At 39.1% G+C, this 20,100-nt stretch overlaps 1 protein-coding gene across 1 annotated transcript in view; it reads left to right on the top strand.

The window, feature by feature from the left end:
• The window catches only part of LOC117392670 (neurexin-3b-like), a 565,984-nt gene that overhangs the window by 139,928 nt on the left and 405,956 nt on the right, over nt 1-20,100 (top strand). The window contains exons 5-7 of the mRNA XM_055232346.1: nt 3,057-3,358; nt 6,405-6,449; nt 8,380-8,541. Coding sequence (XP_055088321.1) covers nt 3,057-3,358; nt 6,405-6,449; nt 8,380-8,541 — 509 coding nt within the window. The remainder of the gene's footprint in view (nt 1-3,056; nt 3,359-6,404; nt 6,450-8,379; nt 8,542-20,100) is intronic.

The raw sequence follows: 20,100 nt of genomic DNA, 5'->3' as shown, positions 1-20,100 counted from the left end.
ACACCGCAGTGGTATCGAGTCTTAAAATCAGGCAAAAGTCTTGATTTATGCGCACCATTAGCGGGGAATAGTGTTCCATCATAAGTAGCCTGTCTGGTCTGTCCCGGGCCAAACGTGAAACCCAAGCCGCCGGTCACGCAGACAGCAGTTTATGATGTGGGCTGAAGGATAGGATTTTCATAGCTGTAATTACGGATAGGCTTGCTTTAAACTCATGTAGGGGGGCTAGTTGAATTTACTACTATTTTGATGGATGCAAGTATAAACACAGATGCTGTTTTATGCTGTGGCTTTTATTCAGTGCAAAAGGGATGGATTGCCTGGTAAACAGAGGAGCACATAAGGACATAAGGTTCTGTAGTTGGTTTCCAAATTAGCATACTTGGGTATAATTATTTTATTCTCAGTGGACAATGTAGAATGACATTAAGAGTTGCAGCAGATGGCATAGAAGTCAAAGAGATTGGATTGTGTTGATACATATAAAATTCATCCAATTAGCCCCGTGTTAAATCAATCTAGATTCGGAGATGTGTACTACACTTAGTATTCATTTAAAGTATTCAGACACTATAGTGATAAATGTATTTATCAGTAGAAGCCATCAGTTTGTGGGGTTGTTCCATGGCTTTTTGTGTTGTCGTAGAGAATGTATGTCTAAATCTTTTTTTTATTTTTATTTATTTATTTAATGCAAAACATACATACATAGTGACAATTGTATGTGACAAGTCTGTGTTGTGTGTACCTGTGTGTGTGACATTTCCATGATTTTGGGGGGTAAGGTGAAGATGGGAGAGGAAAGTACTAGTCAAGTGAGAAAGGAAGGTATAAAGAATATAGATGGGAAGAAAAAAAAGAAAGAAAAATAAATAAATAATAAAAAATAAAATAAATAAAACAATTAATTAATAATAATAAATAAATAAAATAAAAAAATAATACAATAACATTAATAATAATAAAATGTTTTGCAAATCTTGACAACAATGTTCAAAGCCTCTGTATCCATCTTTCCCCATGTAGCCTATGAGCAAAATTTGTCTTTCCTAAATACATATTGTGTAAGCAGCTTTTAACCCAATAGGGTCGGATGTTATCGCCGCCGATGGACTCACGGTGCGGACTTTCCATTACCGTAACTCCGCAACCAATTGTGCTATCGTGCAAATTCAAACGGCGTCTCAAAGCAGAGGCATGGGGCTCTTTAAATATGTTACTGTCATTACGGTAATGTGCTTACGTAGTCCCTCGAAGACGACCAATCAGAGCGTAGGTGCCACCATCGGGATTCTCCTAGTCAGTTATTCAATATGTCAAAGGAAAAATAAGGATGGATATGTAAAATAGAGGTAGTTGTGTGAAAAAAGGCAAAGGTACATGCTGGTACTTCCTTTAACATGATTTTTGTGGCTAAAAAAATAATAAAAGTCTAGGCGAGCGATAATGGTCTATAATGTGCTCAGTCCTTAAAGGGTTAAGGTCAAAATATGTCGACTTTGTGCTGTCTGCATCTTATTAGGAAAAAAAAGTATTGTCCGATCATCAGGAAGTGCGCTGTTTGCATGCAAGTTGTCGTTAGCTTTACCATGCTTATAAACTCAGCACGGTAAATAAGCAGGATACACAGAATGCATAAGATAAATGACTAATAACTTTGGACCAAAACGGTTAAAATTAACTAGTTTTTCATGTTTAAAGACGATAAAAATCAGGTACAGCACTTATAAGTTTTTAGTTTTTTAGTTATTTTTATGTTGGATCCTCAGTTATATAAAAAGGCTCCATTACTCCTCTGACCGATGTTACTTCAGAAATATGAACAACGGTCAAAGTGCATTCCTCTGTATGATCCACAAAAACGATACAGAATTGAGTAGTTTAGTGTGAGCGTGGGCGGCCGCGCTATAAAAATAGGTTAGAATTTATTGGAGGTTATTTGGGTTTGCAGTCTAGACTTTTAATGTAATGGAGTTATGTGTTTTAGTCAAACTTTCCAGATGAATTCAAAGCGTGGATAATACTACTGATCTATTTTTGGACTTTGAAGTGGGTCTCTATGAATAACTGAATTTCTGTAGATAATGGTCAGTTATATACACTGAGTTTTTTTGGGATTTAAGTGTATTGTATTCTTAGACTTGCATGCCTTTTTTACTATAGTTTATACACTGCCTGGCCAAAAAAAAAGGTCACACACTCTAATATTTCGTTGAACCGCCTTTAGCTTTGATTATAGCACGTGGCATTGCTTCGATTTCGCTTCTGTAATGTCACAAGATTTATTTCCATCCAGTGTTGCATTAATTCTTCACCAAGATGTTGCATTGATGATTGTAGAGTCTGACGCTGCACAAAGCTTCTCCAACACATCCCAAAGATTCTCAATGGGGTTAAGGTCTGGACTCTGTGGTGGACAATCCATGTGTGAAAATGTTGTCTCATGCTCCTGAATCACTCTTTCACAATCTGAGCCCGATGAATCCTGGCATTGTCGTCTTGGAATATGCCCGTGCCATCAGGGAAGAACAAATCCATTGATGGAATAACCTGGTCATTCAGTATATTCAGGTGTCAGCTGACCTCATTCTGTTGCTGAACCTAGACTGGACCAACTGCAGGAGGCTCAGACCTATTGGCTTAGTTAAATCCTGGTGGCGTCTTTTTTTTTTTTTTTGGCTGGACAGTGTATATTACAACAAACTCGCAATCATTTGCAGAGCCTTCTTGAGTGTCTGTCCACTGATTTGGCGGTCGGAGTCCTGCTTTCAACATAAACATCGTCGTTTGAGTGGTTAGACTTGATCCACAAGTTGGGGGTGTGTTTCCAGCTCCCACAGAGGAATGCTGTTGTTGTGTCCTTGGGCAAAACACTGACCTACCTTACCCCGGAGTCTGTGTACACTGGTGTATGAATGTGTGTGTGAATGGGTGAGTGTTTCCTTGATGTAAAGTGCTTTGAGAGCCTTAAAGGTAGAAAACGGTATACAAAAACGTGACCATTTAACTTGTTTTCACAGATTTTAATAGTATTTTTTTCCCCTTTGTCTTTGCAGCAAGAGAAGAAAACGTTGCCACCTTCCGCGGGTCCGAATACTTCTGTTACGACCTGTCCCAGAACCCCATCCAGAGCAGCAGTGACGAGATAACTTTGTCCTTCAAAACCTGGCAACGCAACGGCCTCCTGCTCCACACTGGGAAATCCGCCGACTACGTCAACCTGGCGCTCAAAGACGGAGCAGTTTCCCTTGTCATCAACCTGGGCTCCGGGGCGTTCGAAGCCATCGTGGAGCCAGTCAATGGAAAATTCAATGATAACTCCTGGCACGACATCAAAGTGACCCGCAATCTCCGACAGGTAAACAGGGGGCGCAGTTGCAGACCCATAGTGGACCGTTAAATGGATAGTTTTGACTCTAGAGTAGCTGCTTCTGAAAGCTTTGAAAGACAGCTGCCATTACTAAAACAGTCACATGATGAGTTCTCATTTCATCGCCACGGTTATAAAACATTTTAAGGAAAACCGATCATCGTTTTATTGTTTTTTACATGAAATTCTTTATTGTCATTTTAATTTTATCTTTACGTCGGCAGGGCAAAGCAGTTCTGCAGCATGTGATTGGTAGACTATGTTGAATTACACAAGGTCATGTCTTCTTACGTATATATATCTCTGTGTCCTAAAGTTATCCAGTGATTTCTCTGCTTCACACTCTTCTAAGCTGACGTTTCCATTAGTCGCTGACACTATCCCCTAAACAGTATTTGAATGCTCGTGGAGAATATAGACTTGAAAGCAGAGATGGAAACATTCTGACTTTGAGCTGTCTATTAGTGATGCTGTATTTATGGTAGTACAGATCACGCAAGTTGCTTTTCATGCTTGTCTCTTGTTTTTAAAATGTCTAATATATCCGCCAGGGCCAAGAGTTATTTGATTAAGATGTTTATCATAAATGTAGTTTGGCATTAGCATGTTTAGGTCTGGTTTCTGCCGTGATGTTGCAGCACAGGTCGTGTCAAATTTAAAGAACATGTTGAGATGTCGTTATAATCTACAACACCGGTGGATCATTTTGTTATAATTTGCACTTTTTAAATCGTAATTTTCATCTAAAACGAGTTAATAAAAGAAACTTGCTAGCTGGGTTCCGCTTTACGAAAACCGCGGTGCCCAACGGGAGCTGACATCGCCGAAAACGTCATCACAATAAAGAGACGTGGAGTTGTAGATCACGTTGTTCTTTGAGTGTGCAACGCTGCTGAATCCTACGTGTATCTCCGATTAAGAAAATAAAATTGGAGTTTTATTGGAGCTGGTGATGGCGAAAACAAGGATTGATCAAGGAAATAAGCGATTAAAGATTGCTCAAACATGTGCAAATCGCTACCAGTGCAACCTCGAGAAGATAAATGAGAAGAGAACAATTACAACATGGTTAAAAGCTCTGTAAAAGTTGATTTTGCAGAATAGGTCTGCTTCAACAAAAAGCACTTGTAAGCATTGACTGTTGATGATTGGACGATAATGGCAAATAATGTAAATAGTATGTTGATTAAATATACCAACTTTGATATATCCACTAAGGAGAACATGTTTACGTCCATATTTGTGGTTGCCAGTCACATTACCACACATTTTCAAAGCATGACCTCCAAAAAAAGAGGAACAACAAGATCTTTTTGTTTCATTTGATCTGGCAAGGTCCCAGCCACAGAAAAAAAGTGATTTGACTAAAAATTGAATGTGAACAAATCTTGTGTCTAATTAAGTTTCTCTTGTTCAAACATTGACAACACAAATGTAGGAAAAATATGCACTGATCATCCAAAACAGCTTTTCAAATGTGACTCAAAAGCAGAATATTGAATGGTAAATTAATCAAAAATGTAATTTGTTTTATGGGTTTTGGTTAGGGCTCAATGATTTGGTAAAAATATCGAAACATTGTGCGTAAACTTTGAACTGAATTGTATTATTAAAATATACACTACCAGCCAAAATTTGGACACACCCTAAATAGAGACGTACAAAAGATAAGATATAGGGAATTATGTAGGGAAAAAATTAAAAGTTAAATAAATTTACTAAATATTTCTTGACAAAACAGGATTTAAATATAAAAAAAAATGTAAGTACAAAAATATTTAAAACTAAAATAAATCAAATCTAATCTAATAATAATAATAATAATAATAATAATAATAATAATAATAATAATTATTATTATTATTATTATTATTATTATTATTATTATTTTATTATTTTTATTTATTATTATTATTATTAAGTAGACTTTCTTTGCTACATAATTCCATATATCTTATTTTTTATATTTGTTGTCTTCTGTATGTATATAAAATGTAGAACGCAATAAAAATAAATAAAAAACATTGAATGAGAGGGTGTGTCCAAACTGTTGACTGGTAGTGTAAATCTCAAATCTATATTATAAACATGTCCCGAAGAATTGACAAAAACGAAAAAAAGAACTCACAAACTACCACAAGAAACTCATTCAGTACATGTTTGGACAGATCTAAACTGCAGCGTTAGCAGTTTTTTTTACGCTGAATGAGACAGAATATATAGTTGTTTGTGGAGAACGTTATGGTACTTCAAAAGTTGTAGCCCTAGTTTTGGCCTTTCTGGCATTTTCAGAAAACGTATAACATTTTCGATAGCATTGCTCTTCATGGCGTAGTATACACCCCAGTTTTGTTGACTCGACCTGTTCTGTAACACTCGGTGGACACTTGTATCTTTATAGTGAAGGCAAGCCATATAAAAATACCACATATAGCTGCTTGGCGGTTGTACAAAAGCAGCGTGAACCTTTAGTTTGGTCTGCAAAGCGAGACACAGCTCTGATTGTTACTCTGTGCAGCACAACAAGTAAGTGGTGATTTTCTGACCCTTCTCGCAGTAAGATGTCGCCTCACAGGTTAGTAAAGAGTTCCACATCCCAACAGGATAACACAGTTTAGCAGGTTAGAGGCTCAGAACCAGGGGCTGCTTCCCTGCTTTCTCTCTATTCCTTTACACACTTCTTTCACGTCGATCATTTTATATTTGAAAGGCACATTGATAGATCGAGGTGAACCAAACACTACAAGTTTTGTTGGGGCCTTTCGCCATCCTAAACAAATTCTTCCAAGTTCTTAGCTGTAAGACGTCTTGGATAAAATTTGACTAGCATGGCAACGTAGACCTCAGTACAGATTTTGTAGTGTTTCTTTGCCACTAACTCATTCATTTTTTTATACTAACAATATCTAACCAACTAATGTACTAACTAACATCCTACTTCTTCATCTTTGGTTTTAATTTCGACCATTATTATTAACAACCTTTTTTTGTTCACTATTCTTTTGATTTCCTTTCTTCCCCTTTTTCCGGAAAGCAATCAGGCATTGGACACGCTATGGTAAACAAACTACATTGTCTGGTAGATATCATTCTTATTGTCTTTTTTTTGGGTTTGCCGTGTGTCCCCTCCCCCTCTCTTCTTTTATTTTATACGTTCTCTTTTGAGTTCCATCCTAGACACTCTTATCAAAAAATGAGGAGATGGGTTTGTATTACCAGGCAATTCTTTCTTCGCTTCTTCTCAATTTCCTACCCTCCTGACCTGCCAACGACCTCTTTTACCCCACGATCCCCCATCCTTTTTATCACTTTACTTTTTTCTACTTTCTTTCTTCCACATAACTGCAGATTACCAACAAGTAACTACAAAACAATTGAAATTTACCAACTCCAGGGCAATTACTTTTTATTTTTTGATTTTTTTTCACACTAAAAGTCCCCATTTTTTGTGAGGACTGTCGTTCCAAAACTGACAGAAGCTTGCCACAATTCAAACGAGGTTCTCAACCACGAAAACTTCAACAAATGGCAACCCTTAAAAGTTCATTGCGGGAGCTCTGACAGTTGTTTCCAACTCACTATGGCGCATGGCATGCCCACGCTTCCATCCACCATGTGACCCCGTTACCACAGTAACCACTAACACTCTAATCCACTCACCTCCATGTTCACCCACCCTCACTGCCTCCCTGTGTGTTTTGTGGCATGTTTGTGACTATGGTGTGTTAACCGCTACCAACCCTGCAGCTCATATTCATTACACTTCGACGAATACGCTTGCCGATCTCGAATTGTTTGTTCAGTGATGACAGACCTTCCTGAAAGTGACACCGGAAATAAAGTATAAATGTAAACAGCATCAGCCACAGCTAGCATGTCTTAGAGCTAAATGTCAAGACACTATAGGCAACTAGGCTAATCCAAATATCTCAAGAGTTTGTAATGCGTCATGTGAGGCGTTTAAGCTTTTCAGAATATGTTTAGTAATGCCTCTACAGCTGGCTATTATCAAAGACACATTCGCCAACTCACATAGGCATAAAAATATTTAAAAAGATAGAGAACAGGCCTAGATTATGTCCTCTTATATGTTATTCTTTTGGTAAGTGTAGAATAGCGTTGAATGCAATGTAAACAGTTTCTCAAGCTAATTTTCAAGACGTATTTCAAGGAGTTAGATCTCATATCCTGTACTCAGACATGAACAATACATTAGCTTATGGAAAATTAGTAATTTCAGTAGCTAATACAAACTGAATAAGCGTCACAATCGACACGTAAATAAGTCACTGAAGCTAAACCTGATCAGATCGGCGTAAGCAATTCCGAGGGTGTACATGAAAATGGGCTTTTGGATATCGCTTGAGCACGGTCCTCTGCACACTGGCTGCTCACGGCTTCGTATGGCACCATCGATCCACTTACTCCCTCCCATGTTCAATTACGTGTCTTTAATTTGCCTTCGAAACAGTGACGGCCTTGGTTTGCACATTATGTCGGTGTGAGAATCCTTTTCCCTTTGTTTTGCATGTTGCGTGGATATGTTAGATGTATTGTCTGTGAGAGAGGGGAGAGTGTGCGGGCGTCTGATAGCGTGTTGTGCGTGTGCTGTTAATGTCTGCAGTAAGTAGAAAAATCCCGAAACCTAAGACAAGTACGATCAATTTGTCCTTGGTTTGAACATTGTACTAACCCTACCCCCCAACCTGAAACTTCCAGAATGTAGGAAATCCATTCTCTTACCCCCATCAAAGATAAAGAAAATATACGTACTGTCATATTTTCTTTACCTGTCCTGTGGATCCTATGGCTAAAATTCCATTCTAAAACCAAATAAACTGTCCAAAACAATTGCTCCAACGAACTAAAAAAAAAAAAAAAAAAGTCGAAATAACTTTGACCACTTTGAATGCAGACCAAGGAAGATGGAGGTGTGTTTTTTATAATGGTGCAAAGTCGAATTCAAGAATGTAATGGTCTGGCTTTGGCTATGTGTTGCCTCCTAACAGGTGACTATCTCAGTGGATGGCATCCTCACCACCACCGGGTATACCCAGGAAGACTACACCATGCTGGGCTCGGATGATTTCTTCTACGTGGGTGGGAGCCCGAGCACAGCAGACCTACCGGGATCTCCAGTCAGCAACAATTTCATGGGCTGCCTAAGAGAGGTAAGGACTATTCAGAAGTACAATGGAGTATAACTTGGGTATGATTTTAGCGGTGAGGGGTGTTTGAAGTAAAGGCGAGTGAACGTGGTCGGATTCTGGCGCAGTTCGGCTAAAGACTTTTTTTGTGAGGAGGTTTTTGTTGGAGTTAGTGGTGGATGGTAGAGTGATGCTTTAAGACATATTCCACATATTCATAGACACAAATACATATTCCAGTGGTTATGTATATTCATGCGTTTCAAGCTGTGGCAACGGTCCTTCATCGCCATAGCAGCTAAGCAATCCAAATCAAATTATTATATCTCTTCACTGGCAAAAAGTTCTCCCAAAGTCCCAACCATTTGCCTGAAACGTATGGATAGTTTGTATTGGAGACACTTATGGAAACAATTTGTAGTGCTGATATAGCGTTTTACACAATGAGTTTACACATAACTTTGCATTTTCTCATGTTCAGCAGGTTGTCTTTACAAATTAAAGTCACATTTTTCATCAAAAACATGTGCAGTATTAGCCAAAAGTGTAGTAAAAGAATCCTAGGTCAAGTGGGGCCTTTCTGTGTGCAGTTTGCTTGTTCTTCCCGTGTTTGGATCGGTTTCCTTACATTGTTCTACATAATCCTAGATCTGGAGATGGTTTCCTGGCCTCTCTCAGTACGCTGCCTACTGCTTCAGATAGGCTGGTCCAGTGGCATAAATGTATGGGTAAAGTGAGACAATAATATATACCTAAACCTTATATTACGTATGTAAATAAGACGTATTGTGCTTGAGCCTGATGTCTAGTTGTAATCTGACATCCGTGGATCATTATGTCATGATTTGAGCATTCGCAATATTCACTATAACACTTTAATAAAAAAACAGCTCCGTTGACTTCCGTGCTAGAAAACTGTGTTGCTATTGGGACCTGACGCCGTACATGTTTTCACAACAAAGGCCAGTGAAGTTGTTTGCACCTTCGATGGATAGCAGCACATCACGCTAGGGAGAACAGATTTTTTTTTTCCCCATTTGTACCAAAATGATTATGCAACGCTGGCGAATCCTACAAGTATCACTGATGAAGAAAATAAAATTAGATAAAGACGTAAGTACAGCGAGGTGGGTGTATGCTGGTGAAAAATGAAGTTGATCGGCAATATGGTGTCTTCAAAATAAGCGATTGAAGATTACTCAGAATCACCCCAGACACAACTTTGAGAGAGTAAATGAGAAGGGAAACAACTAAAACATAGTTAAAAGCTCTGAAAAGTTTATTTTGGATAATAGGTTTGCTTTAAATGATTCAATATTCAGGGTTCAACTATATGAACTTCAACAGACATGGATATTACTTTCACATTTATAGTGTTCACTAAGTGCTACTTGGCGCTGAGTTAAAACGCTCAGTTAAGACCTACTTATCAAGTTCCCATTACCACTAATGTTTGTACATTAACTGATTGTGTGCTATTTATGTTGCATGGGAGGAAGTTAAATGTGGAAGTAAACTAAAATTGCATTATCAATTAAAGCTGCTGACTTGGCACAGGAAATATATGGCTTTCAATATCCACTGATTTAATCTAATTCATATCACTTAGTGCAGTTTGTGTGGGAGAAAAATAACCCAAAATTGCTTCTGTCACATATAATTTGCGGCATCAGCTCGTGTGCAGACCTCCCAACAGGCCCAAGCTGGAATGAAATATTTGCACATGACTTTTTTAATGCCCCAGTTCTTTAGAGACATTTATAATGCTGTTTTCTGGCTCTCCAAGTTTATTAAGCAGCCTGATATTTACATCTTCCTCAATTACTTTGTCCCCAGTAAGTTATCACCGTATAGGGTGGGCTAGGGTGTAGAAAATAAAAAGTGATGAGAAATAGACCAATCTGTAGAGACTCAGTAGATGTAAAATTATACTTTTTAAAATTGCAATATACAAACAATTACTATACATTTTGCTCGTGTTAGATTTTGACAGAGGCTGTTTTTGTAAATTGTAAATGATAAATCTCCTTTGTTTTTCGGTGCATGTTTTGCATGTTTTGGCCATTTCAGAATATAGACGTATTGTTCTCATTGATATTAAAGTGAAAGTGAATGTTTTGGATATAAAGAAAGTTGCAGTACTTGACTGAACACTTAAAGAAGACATACTGTGCTTGAATCTGCTATATAGTTATTATCTTTGACACCCGTGGATCATTATGTTATAAATATGGTGCACATTTTAAATCACAATATTCATCTAAAATGACTTAATAAAAGAAACAAGTCCGCTGATTTTTGTGTTGGGAAATGGCATCACAACAAAGACCTGTTGTGGAATTTCTAACATTAAAAACCTTAAAACTATAAAATCAACAGAGAAATTGTCTTGAATCAAAAACTCTATAGTCTCATCTCACCATCAGCTGACAATAGGACCAGTTTAGTCTAGTCCAAGTGGCTCGAGGCCGCTGGACGCATCTTCCCGTAGGCTCCATGGGTGAACAAAAAGAGATCCACCTGCGCATAACAACAGATGGCATTACGAAGGGTGGGTTAAAGAGATCCATAACAACACAAGTAAAGAGTTAGGGTAAAGACAGAGCCATAACAGAGCCATGTAGCTGTTGGCTCCTCCTATGGACAGCTGCACATCACCTTAGCAAGCTACAGTTTTGTTTCATTTTTTTTCCATTTGTACCAAAATTACTACAAAACACTGCTGAATCGTGCGTGTATCACCGATTAAGAAAATTAAATTGGAGAACGAAGTAAGTACAGAGCAGCGGCTTATTCCAATGATGGTTAAAACGATTGATAAACAATATGGTGTCTTGAAAATAACCGATTAAAAATGGCTAAAAACATGCCCAAATCACTCCAAAAGCGACTTTGAGAAGGTACATGAGAATCAAAAACAACTATAACATGGGCAAAAGCTCTGAAAAGTCCATTTTGCAGAATAGATTTGCTTTAAGTGAAACTGTGAAGTAAAAGTCATTACTGCAACAGATGGATCCGTCGATTTACATTTGCATGAACTTGTAATAGATAAATAAAAAAGATAAATAATTAAAACTATATTCTTATTGTTACCAACTTGTATAAATACATCAGCTCCAACAGTGATTTACTCACTTTGTTCTCACTATCCCTAAAGCCAACTGGGCCCAATAGTAATTACCAAGCATATACTATAAAAGTATTTGTCCACACTAATGCACTGGATTTATACAGCACCTTTCAAGGCATCCAAATTGCTTTACGTTGCATTATTAATTCACTCCATACTCGGTGGTGGTAAGTTCATATTGTAGCTGCAGCTGCCCCAGGGGTAGAAGAGTTGATGAAAGCGAGGCTGCCGATCTGCGACATCGATTTTGACCATGACTCGCATCTATTCATACTAGGCAACGTTAAGGTAATGGTACACTTTATTGTCCCATAGAGTAATTTATTCTCTGAAATTGACCCATCCATAAATGCTGGCACAGTGGACCCAGTAGACCCATCTCTACATTTTTGAGCTATGGACTTGTTCAGGACTACCGTTGCATATGTTTTGGCTCAGGCTGTTGGAAGGGTTTGTGTCTTCCTTAACTGCCCCACAACAGTACACCCTGAAACCACTACCGCTCTACAATCTGTGTATATCCTTGTTTGTTTTTGAAGATGCCAAGCCTGTTCTCGTTTCTGTGTAGACTCTGCACACCTGCCTGAACAACAGGTGCGTAGGAGGAGAAGCACTTGGTCTGAAAGGTTAAGGAAACTCCCGCACACGGTCTCACTCTTGATTCAGTTTTATTCTTACAACGTTTCGGTCGCTCTGACCTTCCTCAGGTACCAAGATACCAACCCTGAAAAAAATGCATGTATAAATGTTGTATTCAGGTGTGTCTTAGCAAGCCTGTTAAGTCGGTTAAAAAGCTTAAATGCCGCCACAGTACTGCGCTCGTGGACTCATATTTCGAGGTATAGACTTGGTCAGGACTACCGCAGCTGGAAGATTTGACCTGTTGCGCGTGTTTTGGCTTGGGTTGTGTCTTGCTTAAGGACACAACAACAACACTATGCCCTGGAACCACTACCACTCCACAATCTATGTATATTCTTGTTTGTTTTTCAAGATACCAACCCTGAAAAAAATTTATGTATCCATTTTGTATTCAGGTGTGTCTTCGTAAATATGTTAGTCGGTTAAAAAGCTTAAATGCCACCACAGTACTACTCCCACGGACCCATATTTTGAGCTATAGACTTGGTCAATACTACCATAGCTGGAGGATTTGACCTGTTTTGTCTTGGGCTGTTGTGTGTGACATGTTTTGCTTAAGGACACAACAACAACAATATGCCCTGGAATCACTACCGCTCCACTATCTATGTATATTCTCGTTTGTTTTTGAAGATACAAACCCTGAAAAACAAATTATGTATACATTTTGTATTCAGGTGTCTTAGCAAGCCTGTTAGTCGGTTAAAAATCTTAAATGCCGCCACAGTACTGCGCTCGTGGACCCATATTTTGAGCTATAGACTTGGTCAGGACTACCATAGCTGGAGGATTTAACATCTTTTGTCTTGGGCTGTTGTGGATAACGTGTTTTGCTTAAGGACACAACAACAGCAGTATGCCCTGGAAGCATTACGACTCCACTTTCTATGTATATGTTTTGTTTTTTTGTTCAAGACACCAACCCTGCGGAAAGAAAGAACATGTATAAATTTAGTATTCAGCTGTGTCTTGGTAAACCTGTTAGTGGGTTAAAAATCCCCGATGGCCAACGGGTGAAGGAAACCGATAAAATTAGCTTGAGGGAAAATACGACAATGCTTTGACAGCAGTTTGATATAAGGAAGCTAATTAGGCATTTGTTTTTGTTTGTCTTGGCGTTCGGCAACAGATGCATCGTATAAAATGGGATATTTAACACTTGGGTGATTAATCGATCCCTGTTTTTCTCTCCCCCTGAAGAAAGCAATGTTTGTATCGCATATCAAACAACACAACAGATGCTAGTCCGTTTGCGAGGCACCTCAGGTAGAATAAAAATGATTTGCTCTGAACCACATGCCGCAGTGTTAAAATGCTAAACTTAACATAATTACAAGACGAAAAGGGTTTAAGCGCAGTTTTAGTACTGAAGCAGTGCAGCGTCTGGCTCCCCTCCCTCAGTCCTGGCTGTTTGTCGTTCTATCGTAGACTTCCTGATTTTTGACAAGCCCCAGTATAATCCACTGATGTGTTGCCAGGCTCAGGCTCACACTTTCCAGTGAGGCTTTCATTTATGTGAGCGTTTTCATCAGTCCACTGCACCCTTTTTCTTCCCGCATGTTTTTGGCCTGAAATACAGCCTCTGACGGCTTATTTTTCATTAATGCTTTTCCAGTTTTTGGGAGAGTCACCTTGTCTGTGTTGTGGTAAATTCCAGGCAGGAGATTGAGGTATCGTTGCAACTGAACACTGTTAATGTACTAAAAATATTGAATACTTTTTCAGACGTTATCAGGCAGATACCAGATTCAATTTTTTTTCTTTTTTTTAATTTAATACAAGACAGACAAGACATAGTAAGGCACAGCAAGACACTACACACCAAGATTAGCCATACCAAGACACACCAAGACACACCAAGACACACATAGATACACCAAGATACTACACACCAAGACACACCAAGACACTCCAAGACACTCCAAGACACACCAAGACACACCAAGACACACCAAGACACATCAAGATGCACTAAGACACTACACACCAAGGTAAGACATACCAAGGCACACCAAGACAAAACACACCAAGACACACCAAAACACACCAAGACACACCAAGACACACCAAGACACACCAAGACACATCAAGACACACCAAGACACACCAAGACACACCAAGACACACCAAGACACACCAAGACACACCAAGACACACCAAGACACACCAAGACACACCAAGACACACCAAGACACATCAAGACACACCAAGGCACACCAAGACACACCAAGACACATCAAGACACATCAAGACACATCAAGGCACACCAAGACACACCAAGACACACCAAGACACACCAAGACACACCAAGACACACCAAGACACACCAAGGCACACCAAGACACACCAAGACACATCAAGACACATCAAGACACATCAAGGCACACCAAGACACACCAAGACACAGACACACCAAGCCACATCGAGACACACCGAGACACTCCAACACACTCCAACACACTCCAACACACTCCAACACACTCCAAGACACTCCAAGACACAACATGTGTGTGTGTGCACATGTGTGATATTTCTGTGATTTTGGAGGACTTACGGTGAGAGCAGTAGAGGAGAATGCTAGTACTAGTAATTCATTCAAGTTAAATTTTTATCTTAGACCATACAGCATCTTGTTTTCCCTTAGATTTCTCAGTACTTTGTTATTTGTGTTCTCTTTTTTAAGCCGCCATGTTTGTTATGACACAAATGGACCATTTGTTTCTCTGATTGGTTAATCTGCCTGTCAATAATGCCAACGGAAATTTGTAGAGACACAAAATGATCCCAAACATTCAGTGTTTAGTCTTGTCCGGCCAGACAACAGCTGTGGCCCCTCAATCTGTTAAGTCTGGATAAGTCTGCTGTCTTGATCCCGTGTTTTCTGGAGACGGGCTTTTAAGTTTTATTGCATTTGATGATAATTCCTCTTACATTTATGGTGACAAGAGACAGGTATTGATAGTTTCATATCCTTGTAACAGCGTTGGATTGCATAACAGCAAATGAGGCATGTACTGATAAAATGTGAATCAAAAATATTTGTCTGATAGTGTGAGCACAGTGTGATGTTTATCCCAGCTTAAATGCTCTTCAGTTGTGTACTTTTCTGCAGTAAAGGGAAGCACAGGTGTTTTCAAAGTCATTGCCACCGTGCTGGTGTATTCATGTGTGATAATGAACCAACACACACGCGCACCCCCCCCCCACATATATACACACACATACATACACACACACACGTACATATACACACACACACGAGGCTAAGTACAGTGCAGTTTGTTATAAGGCATTTGATTATTTACAGCTGGCCCTTTCCTCCAGAGACAAAGCCGGCTCTGTCTGCCAAGTGGAGGCCAAGGTGAATGTCGCATTGTGCTGCTTTAAGGGAGTTTACTTTTACTTACTATTGATTTTTTGGCATACTGGAATATATAAATAAATGTCTCTGCTATTCCTTATCCTTTATTGTAAAATATATTTTTAGATGTCATACCCAGGGGGTATTTCAGAAAGATTTGTACTCACCAATGTCTATGTATTTTCTAATGTTTAAATGTATAAAGATGGAGACAGCAGGATGCACAGTATTGAAAGTTAGAGTTTTCACACTACAAACTCCCACGCAGTACTCCCACACAGTACTCCCACACAGTACTCCCACACAGTACTCCTGCACAGTACTGCCACACAGTACTGCTACAGAGTACTTCCACACAGTAGTCCCACACAGTACTCACACACAATACTCGCACACAGTACTGCCACAGGGTAATCCCACACAGTATTCCCACACAGTACTGCTACAGAGTACTCCCACACGGTACTGCCACAGAGTACTGCCACAGAGTACTCACACACAATACTCCCACACAGTACTCCCACACAGTACTCCCACACAGTACTCCCACACAGTACTCCTGCACAGTACTGACACACAATACTCACACACAGTACTGCCACACAGTACTGCTACAGAGTACTTCCACACAGTAGTCCCACACAGTACTCACACACAATACTCACACACAGTACTGCCACAGGGTAATCCCACACAGTATTCCCACACAGTACTGCTACAGAGTACTCCCACACGGTACTGCCACAGAGTACTTCCACATAGTACTGCCACAGAGTACTCACACACAATACTCCCACACAATACTCCCACACAGTACTCTTACACAGTACTCACACATAGTATTCCCACACAGTACTGCCACAGAGTACTCCCATGCAGTACTCCTACACAGTACTCCCACACAGTTCTCTTGAGGGCACAAAAAAACATATTACCACAATCAAATACTTTCGTTGGTAAGCTTTTCTTTTTGTCCAGAGCAAACATAAACACAAAGAAGAACCATCTGATGAGTACATTTCTCTCACTTGTGCAAAATCTTCTGTCAACTTTATCCTGCGAGATCTGGCGACACGTGATATTGTTCCATCCCTGATATTTATCCTGTATTCATGGTTCATTTTGAGAGGAGCAGCCTCCATGTGGACAGGGGCAGGACGCTCCATGGTTGTTCTGCCTTGATCCCTGAATCTGCCCACTCCATTAGACACGACGCATGGGCTCGGACATGACGCACCCCAGTGGACCGTGCGTGAATTTTACAGGATCATTCCGTGGACTGACAGCGTTCAGAGTTTCAGAGTGACTCGCAAATGCAAATCGGCACTATACCAGCGGACTTAATTATCCAACTCCATAAATATGCTGTGGCAAAATGTCCCAAGAACTTGCAACACATGGCACTACTTGAATGGAAATTTGATCTTTAACTTAAAATGATAATAACATTTTATATCGCAGTTGTATCTTATAGGCCCGACTTCTCAGATTGGCAGCCACAGTAGCAGCAGTGCCCTTAAAAATAAATTGCTCACCATTGCCAAGCGTGATTAAAAATACTCCCAAAAGTGCTGCGTCAGAGTAGCTGTAAAAATACTATATAAGATTAATGCTTTTTTTTTTTGCTTTTTTAACTAGACACTGAGCAATGTTGTGGATTTTTTTTTTTTTTTAAGAGATTCTGGTGAGAACGTTGCACTGACAAGATTTATGTTGGCCATAACTTTGCATCTGGACTCACAAAGCCAATCGAATTCTTTGTTTTTGTTAAATAATAGATCCCTCCATGTGCAGTGCATTATAAATACCCTGACCTAGATTGCAAACAAACTTCACGTATACAGTAGAAGTCAGGCAGCTGTGTATATTTTGCTTAGTAATGAGAAGAGTCTTGGGATCCTGACGACTTGTACCGCGATGTGAGTTGTGGTTGTGGCTTTGCTCACCTACATACGCTACATGTTTTGACTATTTGTCTTTGCCTCCCTCCGCTCGTCTGCACCTGATTTATTATTTCTACACACACCACCTCCTCTTTTGAATTCACTAGCCACAGATAATGAGAGAGTAATTCTGCCAGCTTTGGCCCGCTGCTCTAATCCACTGTGGATTTTGGGTGAAATGAATCACTTTATTTGCAGAGGTGGAAGTAACTCACACATTATAAAGACTCAGATTAGTTTAATTTAGTGGATATTTCATGGGATGAGAGTTTTCTGTACAAATTAGGATTATATTTTCATTTGAATTTGGAAATTATATACGTGACATTTATTCTGTTCGATTGTCTTCTCAGCTTCTTCTGACTTGATATTTCTTCTCTATTGATCAGTTTTGGTTTGTTTACAATTCGAGTTCCAACATCTGCTTGTCTCCATGGAAATGCCAGTGTTTTGCCAGAAACTTCCCACTGTATGGCATTAAACTAGTCTAGTATTTTGCATTTAGTCAGTGTTAAGTGTTTGCATTGCTATGAAACTGTAAGCAGGCTTGCCTCTCCACAGTTGTGACCTGTAAATTTCTCTTGAGGCATCGCCCGCTTGTCTCCATAGTATTTTTCTCATACTTTCTCAATGGGGTTGACTGCAGCCTTTCGCTCTTTCGTGATTAGATTAGTAAATTCGAGACTGTTCATGTTCTTATTAATTCACTATGAGCTTTGTAGCAGCAGTAAGACAAAGCAAGATTATTTGTACAGCACAAATCGTACACAAGTAATTCAAAGTGTTTAGCGGAATAAGAAAGACTTTAAAATCACGATATAACAAACTGTTTTGAGCCTGGATTTAAACATTGTCAAAGTCGAGGTCTGTCTCACATCTTTAGGAACTGTTCCAGGTTTTTGCTGCATAAAACAGAAACACTGATCCCCCATGTTTAGTCCTGGTTTAGTCCTGGTTTAGTCCTGGTTTAGTCCTGGTTTAGTCCTGGTTTAGTCCCAATTTAGTCTTGTTTTAGTCCTATTTTAATTCTGGTTTTGTCCTGGTGTAGTCCTGTTTTTTTTCTTGGTTTAGTCCTGGTTTAGTCTTGGTTTAGTCCTGGTTTTGATCTGGTTTAGTCCTGGTTTTCTCCTGGTTTAATCTTGGTTTAGTCCTGGTTTAGTCCTGGTTTAGTCCTAATTTAGTCTTGTTTTAGTCCTGTTTTAATTCTGTTTTTGTCCTGGTGTAGTCCTGTTTTTTTTTTCTTGGTTTAGTCCTGCTTTTGATCTGGTTTAGTCCTGGTTTAGTCCTGGTTTAGTCCTGGTTTAGTCCTGGTTTAGTCCTGGTTTTCTCCTGGTTTAAGCTTGGTTTTGTCCTGGTGTAGTCCTGTTTTTTTTCTTGGTTTTGTCCTGGTTTTGTCCTGGTGTAGTCCTGTTTTTTTCTTGGTTTAGTCCTGGTTTAGTCTTGGTTTAGTCCTGGTTACAGGAAGGACAACTCACTTCACATGTACTAATAGTACATAGATTTACAGTTTAGTTGAGTTTTCTGGTTAATGATGAGCTGCAGATGTGTTAGAACTCAGCACTTCTTGTTATTTTATCTTATTTTTTACTCACATTTTCTTCACAAATCAGAATTTGAGCTGTAAAACAAGATTTTTTTGTGTGTATCACGAGTACTTTCCTACCAAATTTAATATAAAAAAGAGGAAAAGCCCTTGACTAAACTGCATCAAAGCTAACTCTGAGCCTGAGTTTAATAGCTAATCACGAATGCCTCTGCTTACGTGATAAAAGCTAAAAGTTGACTCATTTTCTAAATTTGAAGAGACGTTCATCTGCCTGAGCTGAGATAATCTTGACCATCTTCTCTGATCTTCTTGGTGTTGGTGGAAGAAGCTGGAGAGGTAGAAGCAGAGAGAAAACATCACTGTCTCTATTATAATAACAGATATACACAGCAAAGGTCAGTAAAGCCTGTTTCACTCACAAATGTACTGCATGTACTTAAATGTGGGTAAAAGTACTGGTAAACAAGCCACGCTCAGTCCAAGATGGCTCTACATCTCATTGACGTAGATATTGAGAATCATCTAAAAAAAGACTGATATGATTAATAAATAGTTAGTTTGCATTTAAAGCGATATTGTTAATGTAATAATATCATTTACATACTTATTAATCCAGGCGTATCAGGGGAGCGTGAAGCAGAGATCAGATCATCCCCCAATATTCTGACTTTGATGAATATAAAACCCTACATATTCCACCCTAATCTGCATTTTCTGAAATAAATCACATTGTGAACATGCAAATGAGTCAATTAATGTACATAATCCCACCAACCAATTATACTCGCTGTTGTAGCAGTCAGGATTTAACTTCTACATGAAAAGATTGAGGCCTATTGTTAAAAATAACCTTGATGCATTGTATTATTCTGTAAAAAAAAAATGAAATAGGCCTAAATAAATTAGTCGCAACTTGACTTTACTGAGGGTAAAAGGGACACAGTCTGATGTTTAAAAT

This window comes from Periophthalmus magnuspinnatus, chromosome 24 (assembly GCF_009829125.3).
Source record: "Periophthalmus magnuspinnatus isolate fPerMag1 chromosome 24, fPerMag1.2.pri, whole genome shotgun sequence".
In the NCBI taxonomy this organism is placed as follows: Eukaryota; Metazoa; Chordata; class Actinopteri; order Gobiiformes; family Gobiidae; genus Periophthalmus; species Periophthalmus magnuspinnatus.
Note: the sequence above shows the minus strand (reverse complement) of the source record. Positions and strands in the feature narration are given on the sequence as shown.